This window comes from Chiroxiphia lanceolata, chromosome Z (genome assembly GCF_009829145.1).
Source record: "Chiroxiphia lanceolata isolate bChiLan1 chromosome Z, bChiLan1.pri, whole genome shotgun sequence".
NCBI lineage: Eukaryota > Metazoa > Chordata > Aves > Passeriformes > Pipridae > Chiroxiphia > Chiroxiphia lanceolata.
This window is the reverse complement of record NC_045671.1, coordinates 70,147,777-70,171,697: the sequence shown is the minus strand read 5'-3', so window position 1 is coordinate 70,171,697 and position 23,921 is coordinate 70,147,777. Positions and strand designations below refer to the sequence as shown.

The window sequence follows — 23,921 nt, the reverse complement described above, 5'->3', positions numbered from 1 at the left end:
TGCACAGTCTTTGAAGTACTAATCCACGAAACATGGCAAGAGTAGGAGTAACACTGCTCTCAGTAGAACTCATTTACACTTAACTGCCTTGATACATCTCAGTCAATCCAATTAATCTTGCAAATATTCCCGTGGGTATAAATTTGTGTTATTATCTCAGTTTTTATAGATGAATAAACAAATAAAGCTGACAGGTCTCACAATGTGGCATTGCCAGAGCCAGCATTTGAAAGCCTGATGTCAACTCCAAGTTCATTTCACTAATATTAAATATGGATACCAAAAATGGAATGCATCTATTTTACACCAGAATAACTGAAGATTTTTAAACTTTCAGAGAACTACTTTCCTAATGGCAGACTGCTGTATATATTTTAATTAATAACATAATAATCTGTATTTCTATTACAGAGGTATAGTCTACTATCATTAACTAAACATGTCTTACAAACATAAAGCCTACAGAGGACAGGTTTTAAATATTCTAAACATTCTATGAACGTTGAAAAAATAGATCTGACACAGTGCAACATTAAAATTTTTATGTTCTAACTTCCTTGTGCTGTAGAATGGTTTCAAGAAGGAATCACACAAATAATTTTAAAAGTCGAAAATATAGATGATCTCCTGTTTGAATCATTGGAGCACAGTTCCCTTCTATTATACATGGCAATGAAATGAAAAAATGTGAATAAAAAATAATGTTAAAGACAATAGTATTAACTGCAGGAAACCTGATGTACTGAATGTCAAAGTTCATTGGCATGTTAACTCTGTCTTGTCTTATAATAGAATTACAGTATGTTTTTCAACCAACAAATACGAAAATACAATAGTACTATTTCTGAATAGCTATTCATAAACTAAGTGTGACAGAATAACTATATACTTATGACCTTCTAATGTGTCTCTTAAATATATTAAGGATTGTTTATGTAGGTGCAAGTTAGGCTGAGAACCTAGCAAAAGAAACACAAGTGTTAGAAGTGGCTGAACTCTCCATTTCTGTTCTCAAAAACAGTAAAAGAATACAGCATTGTCTGCCATTCTTCATTAGTACACTGTCTCCAGCTACAATACCAGCAAAGGTGTTCAGGACTGCTAAGAACAACTCAGCTCTTCCAGCTTTCTGTAATTATTTGAACTAGACTTGGCTCTTTATCCTGTCTGGTGTCCTTACCAGGTAACAGACGTGATGTACAAATATTGAGGAAAAACTGCCCAGTAAAACTCATCGTGAAGAATTATCCCATGTAACTAAACTGTACTTGTAAATGAAATTTCACCTATCATTTAATCACAAAAGATACAGCCAAAAAACCCAAATCTCACCAAATACCATCCTGTTTAAGTACCACAGAAACCAAAGGGATCATTGCAGCACTTCCTTATTTTTGATGGCTAAATTCATTCCAACTTTCATTTCCTTAATTGTTTTGCTTTTAGCATTTTTAGAAATGAAGATAAAGATGTATTACCTACCAACTCCTAACTTGTCTACGGAAAATATTTTTGTTTAGTGCTGCATGACATGAAATCAAAAACTTTTCTAATGTTTTAGTACTAAGAAGTTCTAGATAACATGTGCACCAAGTTCTTTTTGTATTTGAGTAACACGAAGTGCAAGTCTGTCAAAAAGAAGAGGACCTACCTCTTCTTTTTCTTTTTCCTCCTTTTCTTGGTTCGAAGGGAGAAAGATGGCAACTATTAATTGCAACCCTACAGACACAATCATTTCAGATTCAAGAATGACATGAGGACACAGCTCTCTTTTAGTAGACTGAAATATATTTACCCAAAATAGTTAAGATCAATCTTCAAATTAAACATGCACACTGCTTATTTTTTCTCTAAACATTCACTCTTAGAACCTAAGGTTCTTGGGTTTTTTTTACTACTATTGAGCTATTAAATGATTCCACAGCAGAATTTTTCTTCTGTGCTTAGGAATCTAGTATGTGTAACAATATGTGAACAGCTTGTAAAGTGAATGTTGTCTTGAAAGAAATCTCTTGGTAGATAGCAGAGAACAGCAGAAACAATAAATTATCTCCTGAATAAAAAAGGCAATTTAAAACAGCTATATTCAAAGTGCCAGAAGCTGAAAGTTACTTCTGGAACACAGAAGAAACGCAGTGTTTGAAGATAACTCTCAGTTGTGCTAACATATTTCCAAACAGTAATTCTAATGATAGTCAACTGACATTTTGTTCCATGAGTGTTTCATTCCACAAAAGAGCTTCTGTGCCAGACATTGTGAAGGTCTCTCTAGTCTTTGCATATTGTCCTGTTCACCTGTCAAGAAGAAACAGCCCTCTTGGAAGAACTATAATTCGATTATTTCTAGAGGTACCTGGTATGTGCACTTTGTCATATACGAAAGTAATTACAGTAAAGCAATCCAGCTATTTAAACTTGTGGTTTCTCTCCAGTACTTGTTTACTTTTTATACTATGAAAGTATATTCAGGTTTTGGGTCACTTGATTTGGAAGAAACGGCTGCTTATATGAAGTGTGTAAAGTTCTCTCTGTGTTAGTTACATAGTTTGTATACAAATATTCACTCTTTGCTAATTATTTGGCTCCTCTGGGACAAAAATATCTGGAATTGATCTTGAATGCTTCTCCATTTTTTTTTGCTTTTCTTTTCCTCTTGCTTTTAAAGCAGTTCATTATTCAACAAAAGTTTGAGAAACTGTTACATTTTACTCACATGAATACATAACTCAGTTACATCTTTTGAGAAAGCAAGGAAAATACGTTTTCAACTAGCAACCTAGGCTTCAAGTTGCACAAAGGTTTTTTATGTTATTTTCTAGCAAAGAAACAATGCAGGCTTTTGGCAAGGACACAGTCCCACACTGATGAAAGGAATACATCAGATTATGAGATCAACTTGTACTGAACAGAAAGTTACTCAGAAAGAAAGCTGTATGAAATGGTTCTTACAAAACTTTGATGTGTGCCCTGGCTGATATGCTCAGGAAGCTGTGGCAAGTCCAAACTCTTCCCCACACTGTCTGGCCTTGGAAAATAATTTTTACTTGTACTTGATCCCCCAAGTGACTTGTTACACTCGGCACAGCTTCTCACAAAGTCATAATAACAGAAGAGTCAGATGTGGCTCGAGATCAGTGCTGGTATCTTGAAATGCCACCGAAAGCAGTAAAGGTAATAAAACATAAACCACCTTGTGAATCACAGTTGGCCCATTTTTTTTCCGCTCCAAGACCATCTGGGACAAGACATAAACTAAGAACAAGTAATCAGAGAGATATGATGTCTAACCGAGGAGGGTAAGCATGTCTCCCACAGGCCTTCTGTAGTTCCCTTGCCCTAAATGTTTAGGTCCTAATAGTTTCTTATTCCATATAGATAAGAAAAGGTGGCTTTGATGAAATACATTCTTTTTTTCACTCAGTGACTAACATGAGAGGTGATACATCTACTTGTATGTAACACTGTATGACCTTAACTTACAAATACCAAAAAAAATATTTTGTTTAGTCTCTTTCTCGAGGATGTAGACACACTTCTGCCTCGTTCAGCAGCAGCAGAAAGCATTGCTAGTGCCTCAAGAGTAAGGATTCCTGGCCAGGAAAATGCTGTACAGCTGGGAGATGTGCTTCTGTACAGAACTGCAAAAATCACAGGATGGCTGTGGATAGAAGGTACCTCTGGAGGTCATCTTGGTCCAGTCCCCCCCCCAAAGCAGACCCACGCAGAGCACGCTGCCCACACGTGTTCATGTGCATGTGCACTCCCTAAACAGCCTTTGTTTTCAGGACTGATACAAATCAATCTCATGGAGTTTAGAATGCAATCCTTCAACAGCTGAATCCTTGCACAGGAAACCGTGATGGCGATGTGGGGTGTCCTACTCCGGGCTGAACTCTTCCAAGCAGGAACACGCTAGAAAAGTGCCAGCAAACAAATTCCGCTTGTGCGTTTCTGATGGGTCACTGGACTGTAAGTGTTGTTTAATAGTACTTCTGCTACTCTGCAGTAGAGACAACGATACAAAAGATACAATGTAATTCCTTCTTCAAGCAAGACTTCAATCAACAGAAATAGTCCCCAGGAAGGACCCAGTGCCTCAAAAGGTGTCTTCTTTTTAAGCAGTACCTTACTCCTCTGTTTAAGCAGCAGCTTTTAAAAAATTAAGGGTGGCACGATCTGGTAACAACTGTAATAAGGACAAACACCTTTTGAAGAGGTCAGATTGCTGTTAGAGCAAGCTAATGCTGGTTGGCTGGTAAAGAGAGGAGTATTCAGCTTGTTTCTTTCTCTTTTACAAGTTCCTCATTTATTTTCAAGTTAGTTAACTACGTGTTTTATTAAAAATGCCATTTTAAAGTCCAACTTCTCAATCTCTTTCAAGAAACATTCCCCAGAATGGGAGTGGTGGTAGAGAGTGTTTCTGGGAACAGAGAGTGACAATGTTTAGTAACAAATTAATGCAAGAGCTAAATGCTCTGGGAACACAGCAGACAAGGGAGAGTAGTTAAAAGAAAAAAAACTCTCTCTGACTCAAAGGCAAATGGAAATAATGGAAAGGAACAGAAAGACTAAATATTGGCAAATCACAAGATCTGTATTCACTTTTTAGTCAGAGGCTGGATGAGAAGAAAAAAAAAAGGTTTACTAGATTGTGCTAAATTAATTAAAAGAATATTGCTGTCATAGAAAGAAAATCAGCCTTTTAGAGACAGCCATGTCATATAAGAAATAACAAGACAGAAAAATTTTGAAGTTTTTATAATGTATCTGAGGCTTAAGAATAAAGCATTCAATTGCAGCGTTCACAGAATACCTTAAATCAAAATCAAACCCACAAAACTTAAATGCTACTGGAACGCTCACATCTAAGGATAGAAACAGCAATCAAAATGTCAGTAAATTGTCAGACCAGAAGAAAGTCTGATTCCAAGTGCTGAAGCAAAGACAAGATGATACTAACTGGATGGGGTTAGCAAACTGAAATGTCTGAAAAATACGCAGGCACATAGCAATAGTGAAGAGCACAAATTTGGTTAAAGAGAATGACCTTGCAAGAGGCAAGTATCAAAAACGGGCCAGGGCAATGGAAGAAAATGCCACCATAAATAGTATCCAGCCTATTTGTACAGAAATATCACATTTGTAAAAAATAAAAGCATTTTTGAAAATTACGAGAGGTACTAAAGGAAGCTGCAAGGTGCAATCATCTCACACAAAGGGAGGCTACATCACCATTCTGAGCAGGGAAGATTTAGCAAAGAACAGTTGTCTGTGGGAACTGTTTCAGATAGCAGGCAAAGGTGGAAGGTTCCCCTCAGCACAAATGGAACCTGAATATTAAGTAGATTTGAATGTGCCATTACAGACAAGAATTTCTAGAGCAAATTTGATCTTGCTGAGCAGTTAGCAGTCAAATTGTTAAGAGGATGATTTCTGCTGTGCTGCAGTCTATACATAACATCAAAGGTCATCCATAATATTGAAAATATAGTTTTGTAACTATTACAAGAAATAGAATTGCTGAGTCAGGCCTGTATCTGCTTGTGGAGGGTGAAAACCCTACGTATTTTTGAAATTTAGAACTTCACTATCCAGAAATACTGCTATTACATACAAATGTCTGATTTAAAAAACAATCTTAGTTGACAAAATTGATGCCTGACTATGGCAGTGATAGATATTAGACCAGAGGTTGATTGGTTTTAGTGTAAATATTTTGTTCAAGCTATCCACATTCCTGTGAAAATGGGGCCACAAGGGCAAAATGCACAAGAAAGTCATGCCTTTTGATAAGGAAGAATCCCTTGAAACACACACTAACACTGGACGCATGAACAGACCTCTGAGAATTATGTAACTGATTGTGTAACCTCAACGTTCAATGCTGCTCTGAAATTTTTATAAACATTAAGGGGAAATTATTATCTATAGTAATTAGGTACGATATGTTTCTTTCAAGAGTGATGTGAGTTCGTCCTCAAAGTCACTGGACAGTGTATAAACCTTAAATTGCTAAACCTGGACTCCTCTGGAGAGGCTTCCATATGATGTGGACAATAACCAAGGAGCTAACAACTTTAACTTCTTTCACAGACACAAACAAAAGAGTCTCAAAGTTCAGAAGAAGAATACTGTGAAGGCTCCTGGGATGACAAACTTATGGCAGAGACCAAAACCCATTAATGAAGTAAAAAGGCCAAAATGTAAAATATCAGCTGAAAGACTAATTTGTTGGTGTCTCTGCTTTATTATCTGTCTGCATACAGCTCTTCTTTTTGTGAGCAATGGAAGACTCCCAGAACAACCTCGTTCAGCACAGTTGCTCTTACTATCAGCTGCTGGTAGCAAACTAAGAGTGAAGAAACACGGATCCTGATCCTGCTTTGCAAATGGTGCTTTCATTCATCAGGTAACCTCTCATTTACATAAAAAACTTCTCTTAGATACAAGCTTTGATCCAAACTTTTTCCTTCACTACAGTCAATGAGCAAGAAGTTCCTGAACATTAATTCCAGTCCTCAATCCATACACTCAAAAACACATATTCATGAGAGGTGGCTAAACAAGTTTGGTTTTTTTTAACTAAGCAAGAGGGCAAAATAAAAACCTTTCATTTCAGAAGCCTTGTTATCGTGTGTTGGGATTATATTTAAATTCATTTTTGTTTCATCAGTTGTTTTAATTACCAAGCATCTTAAACCAGTCTACCATATAGATTCAGAATAACACGATTTATAATCAAAAAATATGAAAATCTTAAATAAATTTTTGAAAGCATATATTTGTAGCAGCAGAGAACAGATGGAAGGAAATTCCACCATTTGGCTGTCATGGATGCAAAATCCCATGACCCATGTAACAGGAGTAAGGTAAGAAGTTGAAAAACAGAATAAGGCAAAGTAGACTTGAAACAATAATTTTGGAGAGGCAGGAAAATATTAATATGAAATATTTGGAAATATTTTCCTCCAACCAAATGTCAAGGCTCTGTGTGATCTTTCAGCATTGCAGGCTCACTTGCACTTGATCATAAACGCTGTGGCAAGTTTATGTTTTGGCTCTGTCTTAAGTTCATACATTTCTATAACTGAAGCCAAATTTGAGCATATAATGCCCAGCATGCCTACATTGAGATCTGAAATTCTTTTGAAGCATTTAATAAAAATGTAATACTCTGGAAACTTACACAACACACACTTCTACCCCTATTCAAACACAGCAATTTCTTCTACAATCCAACACCAGCATTAAGTTGGTTATTATGAATCAACCTTCTATGTGCTCTACTCTCAAAACTTTAGTTCCTGGAAAACTATCATACCTCTGCAAACAGTTGAACAGAAGAGGTTGTACAGTCTGAGCTTAGGCCTTCTAGTTTTGCAGTGGTTTTGATCAGCAGGAAGACGGGGGAGATGGTATAAGAGAATAAAGTACAGGACTTCACTAGGATTAAATCTGACTGTTTGAGGAGGAATGAAAAATTATTCCTAACAGCTAATTTTAATATTTCTAGAGACACACTAAGCAACTACAATTAAGCAATTAAACACTTGGAACAGGCTGTACTTAGATGTTGAAAACTCTCCTGTAATGCACATTTTTTAAGAAAAGGTTAAATGGGTGTCCCCAAGGCATGGATGTACTTGATTCTGCCTGAGAGGCTGAAATTTTATAATTTCTTGAAGCTCCTTCCAGCCCTGGGTTTCTTTCATTCCGTGAACATCTGAAAATCAGGTTTTCAATAAAGGAGCTGGAGGGACAGATACATAGGAGACATGGCATTGAAAGCTTTGGATGTAAGAATGAGGCATACACCCTACCTGCTCCCACAACCAGTATCTTGGGCTCACAGCTACTGACACAGTGCAGGAGAGATCTGAGGCGGACATTGAAGTTGAGGAATGCCACCACGCAGCCCAGCTTGGCCAGTCCGAACCACACGTGGATGAAGTCCGGCTCGTTGCCCATCAGCAAGGCCACTGTGTCTCCCTTCTTCAGAGCCTCGTGCTGCAGGAAGACCTGTGCTATCCTGTTACTCCTCCGGTCCACATCCTGGTAGGAGTGAACCGTCCCTTCGTAGATGAGGAACGGCTTGTGGGGCTGCTTCTCTGCCAGCTTCACAAACTTGTCCAGGACGGTGACAACCCTCCCTTGCAGCCGGTACATCTCCACTCTCAGCCCATAGGTCACCACTTTGAGCAGGTACCTCAGGTCGGCCCAGAAGTACGGGAAGAGGAGTTTCTGGATGAAGTGCAAGGAGAGAATCCCGACGGCAGCCCCCGGCACCCAGGACGGCGGCACTGGGAGCGGGTAAAGGTCGTCCCAGGCACGCATCTCCACGCAGCCGGGCCGCCGGGCACACGGCCGGCCGGGGCGCGGAGGCGAAGGCCGGCACGGGCTGAGGCTCTTCCCGCCCTCTCCTCCCTCAGCCACCCCAACACTCGCTCGGGGCAGGGGGAGCCGAGTTCCGACGGCGACCGCCGCCCTCCCTCAGCCCCGGCAGAGCCGGGCACGGCGCGCCCGCCGCCCGGAGCCGCCCGCCCGCCTCAGCCGCCGGCACCTGGGCACGGCCCGGGGGAGCGGCGCGGGCAGGCGGGGCGGGAGCTCCTGCGCTGCCCGGGCACTGCCGCGGCCGGAGCCCTTCTCCCCGTCCGCCAAGGCGGTCACGGACAGCGCCGAGCTCCTGCTGCCGGCGGGGCGGCGGCGGCCGCTCCCTGAGCCGGTTGCATAAGGCGCGATCTCCCCTCACCCCGCCCGGCGGCCGCAGCCCGGGGGTGGCTCCCGGGAGCGCAGGAAGCCTCGCCCCGGGACGGAGCGGGCGCGGGGGCCGCGGCCCGGGGAGGGCGGTGGGAGGTGCCGGGGTGCGGGGCAGGTGGGTCCCGTTCCACCCCGGGACGCGGTGACCGCGCCGGTGCCCGGGGCTCGGCCCCGCCCGCGCTCACTCCGCTCCTCCGCCTGAGGCTGAGGCTGAGGAGGCCTGTGCTGCACCGAGCCCGGGGCCGCAACATGCCCTCGGCAGCGGTTCTGCCCAGCAGGGAAGGGAGGGCTGGGCCAAGGCCGTGGGTCCGTGAACTCTGCGAGTTGATTCTTTGGGCTGAAGGGATTCTGTGTGCCGCTGGCGAGAAGTAGGCACACCTGGGTGCTGGTCCTGCTGGTGCTCCTTAGGCCTGTGACCGCCGGTACTTCAACCCCCCTGCCATCCCGGGCTATCCCCTGCCTTGCCCTTGGTGAGACACGTAATGTGGTGCTGAAGTGGTTCATTGCAGCTGAGTCTGGAGTTATGTGGACCCCGATAAACTGAGGATATATTACGAGCGACATATTTTCTGCCCTTGTGTTGATCACAAACAATTTGAATTCATGATTCTGGTGCATCACACAAAAAAAAAAAATCAGAAGATACTTAGTTTAAAACTGTGGCCCGTGGTAAATGTATTTTTTTATTATTATTTTATTTTATTTTTTTACTGGATATGAGTGCACTTTTGAATAGTTAGGAATCTTCTAAAGTTGTAGGACTGTAAGTACTGGTAGTTTCCAGCGTGAACTCTGCTGTCTGCTTTTTGCCAGTGTCTCACTGGAACAATCTAGCCTCTTGTCACGTTCCGCATCCCATCCTATGGCATGTCTCACATACTGAGGTAGCAGTTCAGATTGTTATTTTGTGCTCCAGGGTGTTACTGAAATATCTGCAAGGATGTACTACTTATTAATCCAATTGGCACTTGATATTCAAATCTTTTTGGTCCACGAGACAGTATGTCTTAACTGTGAGGTCTGAAAGCTGACAGTGTAGACTTTGTTTCCACTGTCAAGCCAGCCCTCTCTGTCATTTGTGCACTTAGGAGTCAATGAGGGATGTCTTCCTCCTTTGGACAAAGAAGAAATTCATATACCAGAGCATGCTTCTTCCAGACTCGTCTTGAATTTTGAATTTTGTGGATTGTGGGGAGAGAATCCCATTCTGTCTGGAAGGATATGCTAACCTCCTTCTTGAGATTGTCTAGCACAAGGGTTTGTAGAACCCCGAACAGAATAGTAAAGCCTGAACAGTTAAATCAACTCCTCAGTCAGTTCTTTCTGGAATCCTCCTTTACTACATCCAACAATGCCTCACAATTTCTGCTCTTCAGGTCTTCAAGGCTCTGCTTGTGCTTCTCCCATCAGAACGGAACAGACTTGACAGATCTTTGCTTCTTCAGAACAGCTATCTGATATTCTGTTCATGCAGTCTCCACCTAGTCTATTGGCCTTGTGTCCAGTTCTGCTAAATCTGCAGCCATTCTCCTTTGCTACCAGTCTATAGCTTCTTTTTCCTCTCCCTTTCCCTCTCCCTTTTTCTCTCCTTAGAGTGCTCTTGATTAGAACACTGTGTTAATAACACCAGGGTCTCAGGGGCAATCCCCACTGGTACTCGATGATCCTTGTGGGTCCCTTCCAACTCAGAATATTCTGTGATTCTGTGATATACTCTCCTCCTCTCCCCTTCCCCTTCTTCTCTCTTGCTCTATTTGTCAGTCACTCTTTCAGCCCATGAACCAACCTATACTGTATAGCTTTTCTTTCTAGGGCAGAGACAGTTTGCATATGGCAATTCAAAAGTTTAAATATTAGAAATAATATGTCAGAGTTATGATTTCATACATTAAGCAAATGGCCTAAATTTGCCCAGAGTCCTCCTTACAAAACTTATATACCATTTCACTTTTTGTAAATTTGGTGGGTTTCTTAGCTAATGCAGCTTACTTCAGCAAAAACCTCTTGTCAGCTTCTTCCCATCTTCTTCTGAAGTCTTCTTCATTTCCAAGGATCTTCTTAGCATCTTCTAGAGCCTTGTGACAAGAATATCGGTATCATTGAGTTGTGAATGGAACACTGATAGATGAGGAAGCAAGAGCTGCAGAAGAGCTGGAAGGATGCTCTGTACTGGTCATGAAGAATGCACAAAATGAACTAATGAAGACAGTGCAGAACGCATGCACTTTCCAGGCAATCAGATTGAGGAATGTATTGTTGCTGGCAAGCCCAGGAGGCTCATACTCTGACACAGCACAAATGACTAATTAAGGGACAAATCTACCCTCTCACCAGAGGGGGATGACAACAAGGTTGCAGTATGTCATGTATGTCATTGCTCTGCTGTTACCCAATAGGCAACAGGAAAACAAGGACTTAATAAAATTTTCAAGAGATGTAATTCAAATGCTGCAAAAGGATTTCTCAGATTTTCACGTTATTACAAGGAGACTTTTCCCTTCACATCATATGTGATGCATACTTCCATTCCAGAAACTCAAAAACTTATAAATCATTCTAAATCACAGTGCACATTGCCTTCCTCAATGTTTGAAAAAAATTACTGCAGAAGGACAGTAACAGAAGTCAAGGGATCTTTGATTTCTTGAGCTTCTTGATATCTGCTTCCTGAAGTTGGATAATTGGCAGTTTATTACTAAGAGAAAGACTTGATTCAACTAGACCTTTTGAAGATAGATTTCCACCACAAAAAGAGGAAAAGCTCAGTTTATTCAGGTTTTTTTTCTGCCCTTGAGACTCAGGAACACTGCCTGCCCACGGGAAGTAGTGAATGAATTCCTTGTTTGGCTTTGCATGGCTTTTGCTTTTCCTATTAAATCCTCTTTATCTCACCTTATGAGTTTTCCAGCTTTTACCCTTCTGATTCTCTCCCCAGTCCCATTAGCGGGGGAGTGAGCTGTGTGGTACTTGGTTGCTGGCTGGGATTAAACCATGACAGTAAGGAATAATAGAAATTCAGTTCTGGCCATTTGACTCAAGCCAAAGCCCAGCTTCACACTCACTCCTTCCTGTCACTTGAAAAAACTTCGTAACCCTTAGCTTGGAACCCTGAGGATCACGTGACCTGTTTTTCCCGTGACTCCATGTGCACTAAGAATTGAACGAGAGGATGGGGAGGGCAGTGGGTGAGGCACCGACAAACACATCGAGAAGTGGCAGGCAACACCTTCTCACACCGCTTTTCCTTTCTAGGAGTGCTCCTTGCTACTGGGACATCTCTCCTTTAGTCGAACTAAAGTGGTCGTGAGTGGTCTTTGTTTGTCAGCTCCAAGTGCAGACACAATCAGTTTACCTCAAAACCCTATGTCTTTGGCTAATTTTTGCCACTAATCACTGATTTTTGTAAAGTCTTTAAGCTAAGCTAACTCATTTGGCTTTGCCCCAAAGAAATGGAGGAGAGCAGACACTTGAAGAGTTGAATTGCATTCCCAACGGGCTCTAGTAATGTCATTTGCTGTTTTAGCACTAAGACAGCGGCCTGACTAGATCAAAAATGTACAGACACAGCTTTGTTACATGAATGATGACTGGACAACCATTGGAAACAAATTCCAGGGAATTAAATAGTGCAAAACTAGATTAAGAGTGGATTTCATGGCTCTTTATAGGAAATACTGTTGGGTTGACAGTTTTTATTGATACTGTAGTGCTGCTTACTTGAAAAGCGCAGTGGAGGCACCTGTGTATGTTCTCTCCCAGTGAGGTAGGAGATACTTTGCAGGAAGACAAAAGTATTTAGTTCTTCCACTAAGAAGTGAGAATCACTTCTTCCAGAGAGACATTCTGTGAGAATACAGAGTTCTAGCTTGCTTTTCTTAGGGTAAGGTAACTTAATGTTTTACATTTATAAAAAATAAATAAGTAAATTAAGTGCTGCATGAACCTGTGCTTAACATAAAAAAAACCCATTGTAGTTATTTGGTTTGCTAGACTTTGGTGTTGTTAACTGCTAAGTAAATGTGCATAAATAATGAACAAAGGGAAAGGCTGTGACTGTTAAGGAAGATTTATACTTACATGCTGATTTGAAAGAAGATAGAGGTTGAAGGATACTCTTGTTTGCGAAGATGGCTTTGAAGAAGGCAGAAAGACAGGAGAAGGGAGGGTAGATGAGGTCTGTGAAAGGCTCTGGGTGTATGGACGTGAGTGAAAGGAAAAGCAATAGGTGATTGACAGAGTACAAAAGGAAGGGAAGTACAGAATTGCCAATGGATGAGAGAGATGCATTTTAAATATACTGTGCTGTGAGCTAAAAATCAGTCAGGCAAAATTGCATTTACTGAGGTGACTAATGACTAGCATGTCACCAAAGACACATCGCGAGAATAGAGAGGAAGAATTTTGTGCTTTAGATGTTATCTGTGCTGCTAATACCCAAGAACTGAAATGATGAGCAAAATTCTAATGTAAAGACTCCAGTATTATGAAATATTTAGTTTTCAAGGGAAATTGTGGGTTTGTGATCTCTGAATTGTCCTCGTTCCTCTTAACTCTGCACAGAAATTATATCAATCCTCTCTACTCAGTATCCAACTTTCTTTAAAAAGTTAACATTAATTTACTTCTTGTATCCTCCTGAAGGGAGGCAGGAAATTTCTCTGGTGTATAAGTTGTTTTTCAGTAATTTTCTGATTTGTTATAAAAATGGATGAGGCAAAAAATTTCAATAGGCAATGAATTTACAGAAAAGATCTACAGAATTCGGGTGAAGTCATTGCAAAATTGCTTTTAAACCCTGCCTGTGTCAGAATTCTTCTGGGATATTGGATTAATCTCTTACACCCTCCTCAAACTGGATGATTTAGTCAAGCTATGTGCCTAATCTTAAAGGCCCTCTTGGACTCTTGATTTGGTGGTTACACAAACAACTCTAGATCAAGACATGGGGACCTGCAGTTTGTATGCTATGCTAAGTGGAATGGCGAAAAATCAAACCCTTAAAAATCATCAGGCACATTTGACTAATTTTTCTGAGTCAGATTCATCTCACAGGTATCTGTGACATAGATGAGAGTGTTGGTTATAATGGGAGCTTGCACCAAAGAGTCTGAGTATGACTGAGGAAATCTAGAGTCGCTCGTCTGATCAAATGCTGCTGTCTAATCGGGGGTGAGGTGGATTGTTTGCTTGAATTAACTTGCAGGGTCTCAGCTGTAATGGCAGCATAAGAATGTGGCTTATACTCAGGCATTGTCTGTACCTCGGGCTTGAATCAGTTGCCTAGGATTAGGGATCTAGTTCTATTCTAGATTCCTTGGCAATATATGTGCCTACCTGACTTTTATGTGCCTTATGCAGAAGGCGCTGAACTTTTGATTAAGAGTTACCAGTCCCAAGTAGCCCTTGCATGTTTCAGGTTAGGTAGCTGGTCTAGCTCTTAAAGTAAGGACATGGGTTAGGAACTGGTTAAATTTACCTTCAATATTTTCACTCTCTGCAGTTTCAGTTTTTAATCCCATGGAAATGTATGCACATTTATTAATATTTTTTAAAATAAACAACATAGAATTTGAATGGCTCACAAAGAAATTAATAAATTTTTTTCTTGCTAACTAGTTAATATCACTAGTGAAGATACAATTATCTGCATGCATGGGTCATTGAGTGTAACACAAACTACTGAACTGTTGTTAAGTGAATATGAATTGCATTGAATAAGGTAATAGTTGTCTGGGAAAAAAAATGTATGTTATGATGAGATTAGAATTACTAGCATAGTGCATACTTGCAAATGCTAAATCCATATTGTAAAGAAACCTCGATTAAAGCTATGCCAAAGGTCAGATCTTAAAAACCTCTAGATAATTCTCATATTTAAATTTAGTCATATTTGTCTTTAAGTAAATAAACTCCCAAAAGAATAGCAAGAAATGTGCCTGTTCATCAGTTTCTTGCTAAATGTCATGAGGTGGAATCTATTTTACTTTTGACATTATGAAGAACTCCTAAACTCATACTGCAGACAAACCACTGAGCCCTGAATTATTCAGTACACTGTAATTATTCTGCTCAATTTCCCTCCAACAGAAAACATTTTAATGCCTGAGAGTATGCTATGACCCAATAACAAAATATAAAGGAGTTTAATTTTCTACCAGTGGAACTCAGAAGTAAGAATTTTTTTTAATGTGGTTAGATAAAACTAAAATATTTCCCTGTGACAACATCTCAGTACAGCAGGAAAATACACACCAGTTATGGAAATGCTTCTGTAATGTAAAAAAGTTGTAGTTTTGATGCTATCACTTTGATACCTTATGCCTTTTAATATCCAGATAACAGAGCATGGTGCTGAATGTGTATTTTTATTAAATCCAAACCTGGCAAATATGCCTAAGGGAATTTGCTTGTGCTATTTTAGTGGCACAAGCATCAACAAAGCGAACTACTTGAATTTTTTGGTGGGGGAGGAAAGTTGTTTTAAGTAAGGTATTTTAGATGTATGGAGTTTTTAGGTTTTGGTTTAGGCTTTTGGGTTGGTTTTTTTTTCCCTCAGGGAAAATAATAGCATAAATTCTGAAGTGTCAGCTATTTTCCAGTTGTTTATTGAAGTAATTTTAAAGTAGTGGATTTTCATCTGGAATAGAATTTTTGAATTTTACAACAGAAAGAGGTGAAACAAGCATTCCTAGAAGAAAAAAATGTCTATGACTTAAACATAGAGAGCTGGCTTTTCAGGTTGTCAGAATGCTGTAATATGGAAAACCAAGAAAACAGCATCATATTCTGAATATCAGCTTGCAGGTTGTCCCCCACTGTTGAATTCTGCCTTTTTCATATTTAAAAAATTAGAAACTTATAATCTAGACTATGTAAAAATAAAAATACCTCAAAAATGCATTTTTCAGCTCTTCACACCTCACTCTTCAATTCCATTCCCATTAAAATAGTAATTTCTAAGTAATTGTGCCTATTGATTTCCACAGGTTAGCTGTGGAACTTATGTCTAGCAAAGTCTAAAATCCTAAATCTGGAAACAGACAAGTAATAAGCAAACCAGGATTTGATGTCTTAGTGGCCAGTAAGAAAGTCATAATGCTGAAAAAGCTGCACAAAACTAACTCTTGACTAAAAATGTCCCATGGGGATCTGGGGGATCTAGACATACTAGAGTTATTGCAGGAACCTGAAGAGCCAAAGTCTAAAGTTGTCGTGGCATGGACTGGACATTATGGAAGTTTTTCATCATCAGAAAGCATTTAGTATTCAAATCCATACGAAATGAAAATTAATTTTTATAATATTTTGGGATGCTTCTTTATTCTGTAGTTCTGGGAGGATGTTACTTTGAAATACATTGTATGAAGTGTCTTCTCTCAAGTCATTCATTACACCATGTCAACACTACAGACTTGTGCCAGCCTTTCAAAGATGTAGAGAAATATATCATCTCTGGTAGATGGAATTTTATTAACAGATGGCTTTACTATTAATGTAATAGATCATTAAACACCCCCCCACACACACACACAATTTATTGTTTCTTTAGTTAGCTTTGAATAAGCTCTAGGAGTAAATACGTAGTTTTGCCTGAATTCATGAAACTGTGTTAATACTGGGAGCCATATGCCCTGTATATGATGCCAATGCATTAGTAATACAGTTAAATTCAGCCATAAGCTTCCAGAAAAGCATATTGAAATATTCAGATTTTTGCACTCCTATAACAACTTTATTGACAGCTGATGGAATAAGCTCATAACAGCGAGTCTTTTGGTGCTGAAAAGATAGAGTTGTGGTTCAGTCTTACTGTCATCCAGAAGTGATCTGAACTAAGAACCAATAGTAACATACAGGTTTATGCATTTGAGATGAAATAATTGTATGGAAGAATTTCACATTTTCATCTGATAGACTCAAACCAATATTTTTGATTTTGCTCATTACACAGCTCTTGCCTTGCTTATCAAGTACAGGACATGGCACTGACCTGTCAAATGGGTGCATACTTTACTTGGCTCTTGAAATACGTAATTGTTTGCAGACAAAGAACAAAATAACCTCTGAAATAAGAGTCAGATGAAGATTTGAATCTGAATATCAATCCTTTATAGAGGATGTTCTGGTGCAGTCTCAGGTGTAAGGTAAACAAGAAGACTAAATCTTCATTAGAAGACTAAAGCATATGGAAACCCCAGGCAGGACATGAAATCAACAGAGAAGGAAACAGACTTCTTAGTATGAAGTGCCGTCATTTTCACAACCTTTAAGGTATTTTCTTGACCCCTAGTTTAACTTGACTCATGTTGTGGGTGCTTTGGAAGTACCTAAACTTTTCTTGAAAGTTTTATGCCTTAATTTTTGGCTATTCTTGTTATTGTTGCTTTAAATTACCGCTGCAGAGCATAGTATTCAAATCAGGTTTTTAAGAGACGTCAAATAATAAACCATACTTTTATATAATCTTATCTTGACTTGGAATAGGATAACATAGGAGTCTACCAGAAATCTTCCAGTGATTGTCAGGGAAATTTGCTGGCATGTTTGCCTGTGTGAAAGCAGCATGGAGCAGATGAGGCACGAAGATCTTGAGCAAAACTGCAGCAATGCTTAAATGTGACAAACTGGCTCATATCTGAACTAGATGACTACCATTTCCAACATTTGCTTCTGCTTTGTTGTTATATGCTGGGGAGACATATTTTAACTTAAAAGAAGATTTTTTTAAAAGCATCTTTCAGATCAGAGTGTTTTGAATAACTACCGGTTGGAAGTGTTTAGTGTTTTGATTATCCCGGTGAATTTCTAGGTGAAAGGGCTGCCATAACCATCCTTCAAAGGATTAGAACACGGTGTTTGCCTTCTGTGCCTTTGGGCATGCATAAGATAGTTTTCAACTTGCCTGTTTTCCAAGCTTTCATGTTTTCATCACAGAATCAAACAGTGTGCCAGAGAACATCTGACCCTTATTTGTGCTTTAATTTTGCACTTTGATTGCATTAGCAATTTTATTTGATGACTGTGATGATAGTATTATTGATATTAGCTGATATAACAGATCATTCCTGTCACCTCTGCTTGCTAGACATACTTGTCTGTGCTTGTATTCCATTTCTGATACTGTCTATGTTTAAAAAAAATTCTTCTGTATGTCTTCTATATAGAACAACACTTTCAGAAATACTTTATCATCTGGTATAACTGAGCTATATTGTAAAATACTGACTTCTTTAAATTCAGGAGCAAAAATTTTTGCTCATTTTCTTAGCTTTCTCCTCACATGCTCCTTTTCTGTTATATGGAAATGAAGAAAGGAAATTACTCTCTTGAAAGTCTGAGAAGCAACTTACACCAGGCTAGGCAGAAAAGAATTTTAGGTACTTGAGAGTTACAGGTACAGTACATGTTTGGACATTAGTGAATCCTGAAACCATAGTCATTTTGTGGTGCAAGAGACTCATTCCTCAAGCATCTTCTGTCTGGATCCTGGTGAGTGTGATTGTAAACCAAATTATTTTTGTATTAAGTCTTCTGGATTGAGTTGATGTGTTTTTGTACAGCTAATAACAGTGTCTGGCACATTTGAATTTTGCTTGCTTGAAGCAATGTTTGACGTGCTCTTTGTACTCCCTTTTTTCTCTGGTGTTCCCCTCCTCCCCTTCACAAAGCAGCTTACTTTAAGAGGTGACAGGGGGAAAACTCTCACTTCATCTTCCCGTGGCTCCATTTCACATAGTCAGTGTCACCAAGCAGCAACAGAAGAACTACTCAACAAGCTGGGGGACAAAATGGGTGCTGAGGATGCTCCCAACACAGGCAGTAGTACCTTCCCTGAACAGAGGGCAGTCCTGCTGCATCTGAGCACACCCAGGTCTGGGGTACTTCAATACAGGGGCTGCAGTAGCCCCAGACAAGGCACAGTAGTGAATCAGGTTGAGGATTCATCCAGTCGCTCCAGGTGGGAGACGAGGCCAGAGGCAGGACTAGAGACAAGAATATGGCAATGTCCATCCCCAGGGCAGGACAAGTCAGTTCAGGTAAGAGTGGCTCCTAGCCCTTAGCTTAAACAGACCTTTTGGAGCCTTTGGGTAGAGGGGAGGAGGTCCCAAGTGACTGTTGGTCAGGGCCACCAGGGTGAATTTATGTCACTACATGGTACTTGACTCTCACAGATTCTCTAAGAAGCTATGGCACCCTCTGACTTCAGATGGAGTCTCATGTCTTTAGTAGTTTTCTGAAAACTTTTCATGAAAAAAAATTCTTTTTTGTTCATTTAGGTAACTTGTCATATGAACTGCAGAATGAGATCTGTCATATTCAATCACCTTGATTCATAAACCTCATGAGGTTAAGACAGAACAGATGTGGAAAAAAGTTAATGAGGAACAAATAAGGTGACTCAATTGGATATACTGTAGTATCATTAACTTCACATTTATTTTATACAGTCACTATTACATGAAATATCTTTTGTATGTGTCATTTTATGGTGTTTGTAAGCTGTAAGCCATGAACACTTCAGACAAATTGGCCATTTTCTTAGTTTCTAACTGCCCGGGGTGTGTCTATATTATTAAGTGGTTATCTAAAAAATGAGGAGATAAGTATGTAGGTATCTTCAAATACTAGCCTGGTAATAAAAGAGAGAAAGTGGTAACCACAAGGCAAGTATAGACAGCTTAAAAACAGCATTATGTGAGTAAACGGCTATGCTTTTGCTTCTGGGAGAGATTCTCTTGCCAAAAACTTCATCTGTATAGAGCTTAATAACTTTTCATATCTATATGAATGATCTTGTTGCAAAATGTCGCCTTCATGCCAGGGTGTTGAAAAAAAATTTCAAGGACATGTCTGTGTACAGGGGCTGTTTTTTTTTTTTTTTAAAGGACTTGTTGAAATCTACTTAAGTAACCTGTGTTGTACTCCAGTCCATCAATCACCTAATAATTGGCCTACTGGCTATTTGCACCCTCACAGTCCTGTCTCAACGGTGTTAACAGAGCCCCTGTAGCATGAGTGTTAGTGGTCAGTGAAGTACTGATGCGTGCCAAGGTAATCACAGTTGTCTTTTGTCAGCTAGCACACTGTCTGCTCAGGTGTCACTGCCTCGACAGCACTGCAAATGGCTTTCACGTGAGGTAGTCAGCTCCACTTTCCCCTGAAAGCAAAAGGAATTCTGGAAGCTTTGACAAGGTCAGCTGACCATGGAGCGGTGTACAGAGGTGACCAACATGTTCTGACTGCAGGAACTTGCCGTTAGCGTGTCCTCCTACGTTTCCATCTCTCTGTAAACCGTGGTAACTGAAAACTAACAGCTTGGGGAAATGAGTTGCTTTTGCAATTGCTGTAGAATGCCAAGGCAGGAAAGTTTTTGCCTGATTAGCTTGTGTAATAAGCAAAGCAGAGAATTGCCTAGCTGGAGCAAGAGAAAACCATGAACTGCAGGAAAGTTTCACATCTGTGATAGCAGTGACTGCAGCACTCTGCCTACACAGCACTGGCTTGGCCATGGGCAATCAGTCCCTTCTCTCATGTGCTCTCTACTTTAAGTAGTTCAATGAAGACCTCTCACTCCATTAAAATAGTAAGAGTTGGGGTCTTGTTGCCTTTTTTTTTTTTTTTTCAGACTTCTTCTGACAATGGGGCAAGAAAGGATGAAGATAAACACTGGGGAAGGGGCAGTAGGAAGAACAGAGAGGTCAATGACATGCTGCACATCCCATGGCCTTTCCTGAGCCCTGTCCCTCAGCATTACACTGCTGTCCAAAGGTTGGGTATATCCTCTCTGTATTGTGAGAAGTCAAGGAAATGCAGTGGTGGTAAGGAGAGAAGCAAGTTATGTCATGAGACCTGCTAGTTATTCTGACTTTCATACTGATTGATTGTTTTCCTGAAGCTAAAGTTCAGAAGTCTTTGCTACGCCTGTATACTGCAGAAATAAAGTGTTTGTTTGTATCACTTCTTCTAAAGGGTTTTAGAGGCTTGTTATTATTGGGCTCTTACTTTGGGAAGTGAAAAAGGTTGTGTCTGGAAGTTGCTAAAAATCCTTTTGTAAAGGAGTGCTGAGTGTAGTCACAATTTGGTTACTCCATCCTTCTTTCTGTTTGTTTTATAACAAAATTATTTAGTCTACATGCTTTGCAAACACCATATTCAGAAACTAATGGTTAGTGAACTATTTTGAGAAAGGATTCCATAGTAAATTTAGTAAAAATTCGAGAATAGTCTCCTTGTAGTTTCAAAAGCCGATCAGAAAAATTATGGGTGAGGTATTGCTAAATATAACCTAGGAAAAGTATTTAATAAACTTCTCTATTAACGATTCTCCAATCAAGAGTTCTGTCACTTTTAAACTGTTTTTCAACACAGAGCATAAACAATTTTTAAAAATTACTGTTGATCGAAATACTGCTGCATGTGTGGAAGAGCCACTTGACAGGCCTGGCAGAAGACAATATAAGGACCTATTGCTAACAATACCATTTTCCATTCCTCCACTCAACAGACTCCAAAAGTTCATTTACTGTCTCTAACATTTGGAAGGAGCATATTCCACGTATCGTCATCCCTTTCAGGTCTCTCACAAATCCCACTGTAAGGTTGCATATGTATCTCTCTCTCTTTCTGAAAGCCCTTAATATCTTTGCCAAGTTGTTGCTCTTCTTTCTGAAAAATATCTCAGTCTTCAGTGCACACTATAGAATGATTAGGGTTTTTTGTAATGGTAGTAGTACTTGTGTTAAGATTATCCAACTCAGTTAATTTTTACTGTGTCCTTGTCTTAAGTATTATATATCCATATTATATATTATCTATATCATAATTATATATCTATAATTTTTGGCTCAAGGTGGTGAGACTCCTAGTCTATATTTTTCTTCATTATTATTTTCTTGTTTTCGTGATCTTCTTATTGAGGTAAGTAGATCTGTCCTATAGCTTTGGCTTTCTTTTTCTTTATGTCCTGAGGTAAAAGTACAGAAATTTTTGGATAAGGGTTCTCTATACTCTAATTCACATAAAATGCATATGTATTGTTAATATTTATGTGGTGGTGTAAATGTCCACTTAACAGAAAGTTTCCATACAAAAATAAGTTTCCATACAAAGTGAGGATTTTATATCATCTACTTTGTATGAGTAAATAACAGCAGTTTTTGTCAACGTAGTAAGTTTTGTACTTCTAATTCTTGCAGGTTCCGTTTATAATTTAGTGGACTGTAGCATATTATGTGTCAGAGTAAGAAGAAGTCTATGCTAGAGATTGTTTTAGAACATAATCTACATTTCTTCACCACTTCTATTTCAAGAGCTACAATTGTCACCATATGCAGAAATGTATGAGCTCTAAGGTGCAGACAAAAGAAAAGTATCAATATCTGTTATTAAATGGGTCCATAACTTCATATGGCAATTGTTATTAAGATAATGGTCAAGCCAAATATTGAAATAAATTGAAGAATTTTTAAACTTGATGACAGCGTTGCTTTCAGAAAATCACTGTTTTGGGGAAACTTTTAAATTCCTATGTGAAGGATAAATGAATATGAGAATATACCTGCGTAGTAAAAAAGTAATAGAGGGCAGTTTGTTATCAAAATTCTGGTATTTAAAACACTATTAATTACTTTATAAACAGTTTGCTTCACTCGTTAGCCCACATTCAAGGGGGATCTATGTTAAAAATGACTGTATATGTAGTTATTTAAAATACAGCATGCCAACATTGTTTAATTTAACTATATTCCTTCAAGGTTTTTGATAGAAATCTTTGGTGAGTTACACTGAATTTGATAAAAGTCAATCAAATACTCAAAGCAAAACCAGAAAACTCAAGCAAAAACAACAAAAAGGTTGTTAAAACAACCACTAAAGCAAGCAAGCATTATCCAACAGTAAACACACTGTAATATTTAAAATACTGCCATGGTTTTCAATTACTGAGAGAGGTGCTAAGTCCACCTACCAAGAAACATGGAACAGTTTAAAACTCACATTTATCCTTCCCTTTGACTTTATGGGTTTCCAAATTTTGATTTATCCGTAGGACCTCTGAAGATAATATAAATATGATTCTTGATTAGAAGTTATAGTAAAGGAAAGCAGTATTGAACACTTTACTTTGAAAAATTTTTCTGTATGTCCATTTGGGATTAGCCTATTTTTGCTATCATCTTAAAGAAAGATGATCCCTTGTCTTAGAACTTTTATTTCTCTTGTTTGTACTATTTTGGTATGTTTAGGTATCAACAAGTCAGAATACTAGGACTGAAATTTGTCCACCCCTATTCCTCTCACCTATATGTGAAGGACATTAACATATCTCCAGCAACTCTTGAGTTTCCTTTGGTTTTTCCCTTTGATTAAACTGTTGAAGTTTAATCATGATGCGTGTGGTAAAACGTGCCTTATTAGTTTCAAAACAGCAGTTATATTTTTTAATATAATAAGATGAAGAGGAATCTTTTAGGTTTTTCTTCCTAATATAAATATATTTTTCTGCTTCTAAAATACGAGTTTTCTCTTTATGCTTTTGAAATCATCTGTATGTGTTTTGGTTTTGACTTAAAATAGTGTATTTTGTATAATGCACCAGAACTTACAGAATCCTCTCATTTGATTTCTGTGACTGTTCTTTTAATTAAAACTCCTATATGTAGAAAACTTTGGAAGATGTCAAAGCTGTTTGACATGTGTAAAAATTTAATTTAGTCCTAGCGAAGAAAACAGACACATAAATGCTTTTAGGCCTAAGGGGGCACTGGCAACACCAGATAAAATTAGCAGTGCCACGTTAAACCAACGGGATATTTTAAAATCAGCATGTAGAGTGGGAATTAGAATGCCATGCAACCCTTCAGTTGCCCCTGAATCTCTATGATATTTGTCTGCTTTCTGACAATTTGTTTCCCTGCTTGAGGCTTGGAGCTCCTGCACTGCTTGATATCTCCACAGGTTAAAATCATCTCAGGTTTTTGGATGTTCAAGGTCTTCAGGTTCCTGCTTAGCTGTCAAGACTCCAGGTATTTGTGGCTATATATTAAGAAACTCAATTTCTTCTAGAAGAATGAGTGAGAGGTCTGGTTTTTCTTTTAATGCCCTCGCTCTCCTATGTAATATTTTCTCTTTTTAATTTGGTCTCCCAGAGAATATTTTGAATATTT

The 23,921-nt window shown here is 39.1% G+C and overlaps 1 protein-coding gene across 1 annotated transcript in view; it reads right to left on the bottom strand.

Moving 5' to 3' along the window:
• Positions 1-8,749, bottom strand: part of SLC27A6 (solute carrier family 27 member 6) — a 38,002-nt gene extending 29,253 nt beyond the window's left edge. The window contains exon 1 of the mRNA XM_032676487.1: positions 7,821-8,749. Coding sequence (XP_032532378.1) covers positions 7,821-8,334 — 514 coding nt within the window. The 5' untranslated portion in view covers positions 8,335-8,749. The remainder of the gene's footprint in view (positions 1-7,820) is intronic.
• Positions 8,750-23,921: the final 15,172 nt, after the last annotated feature.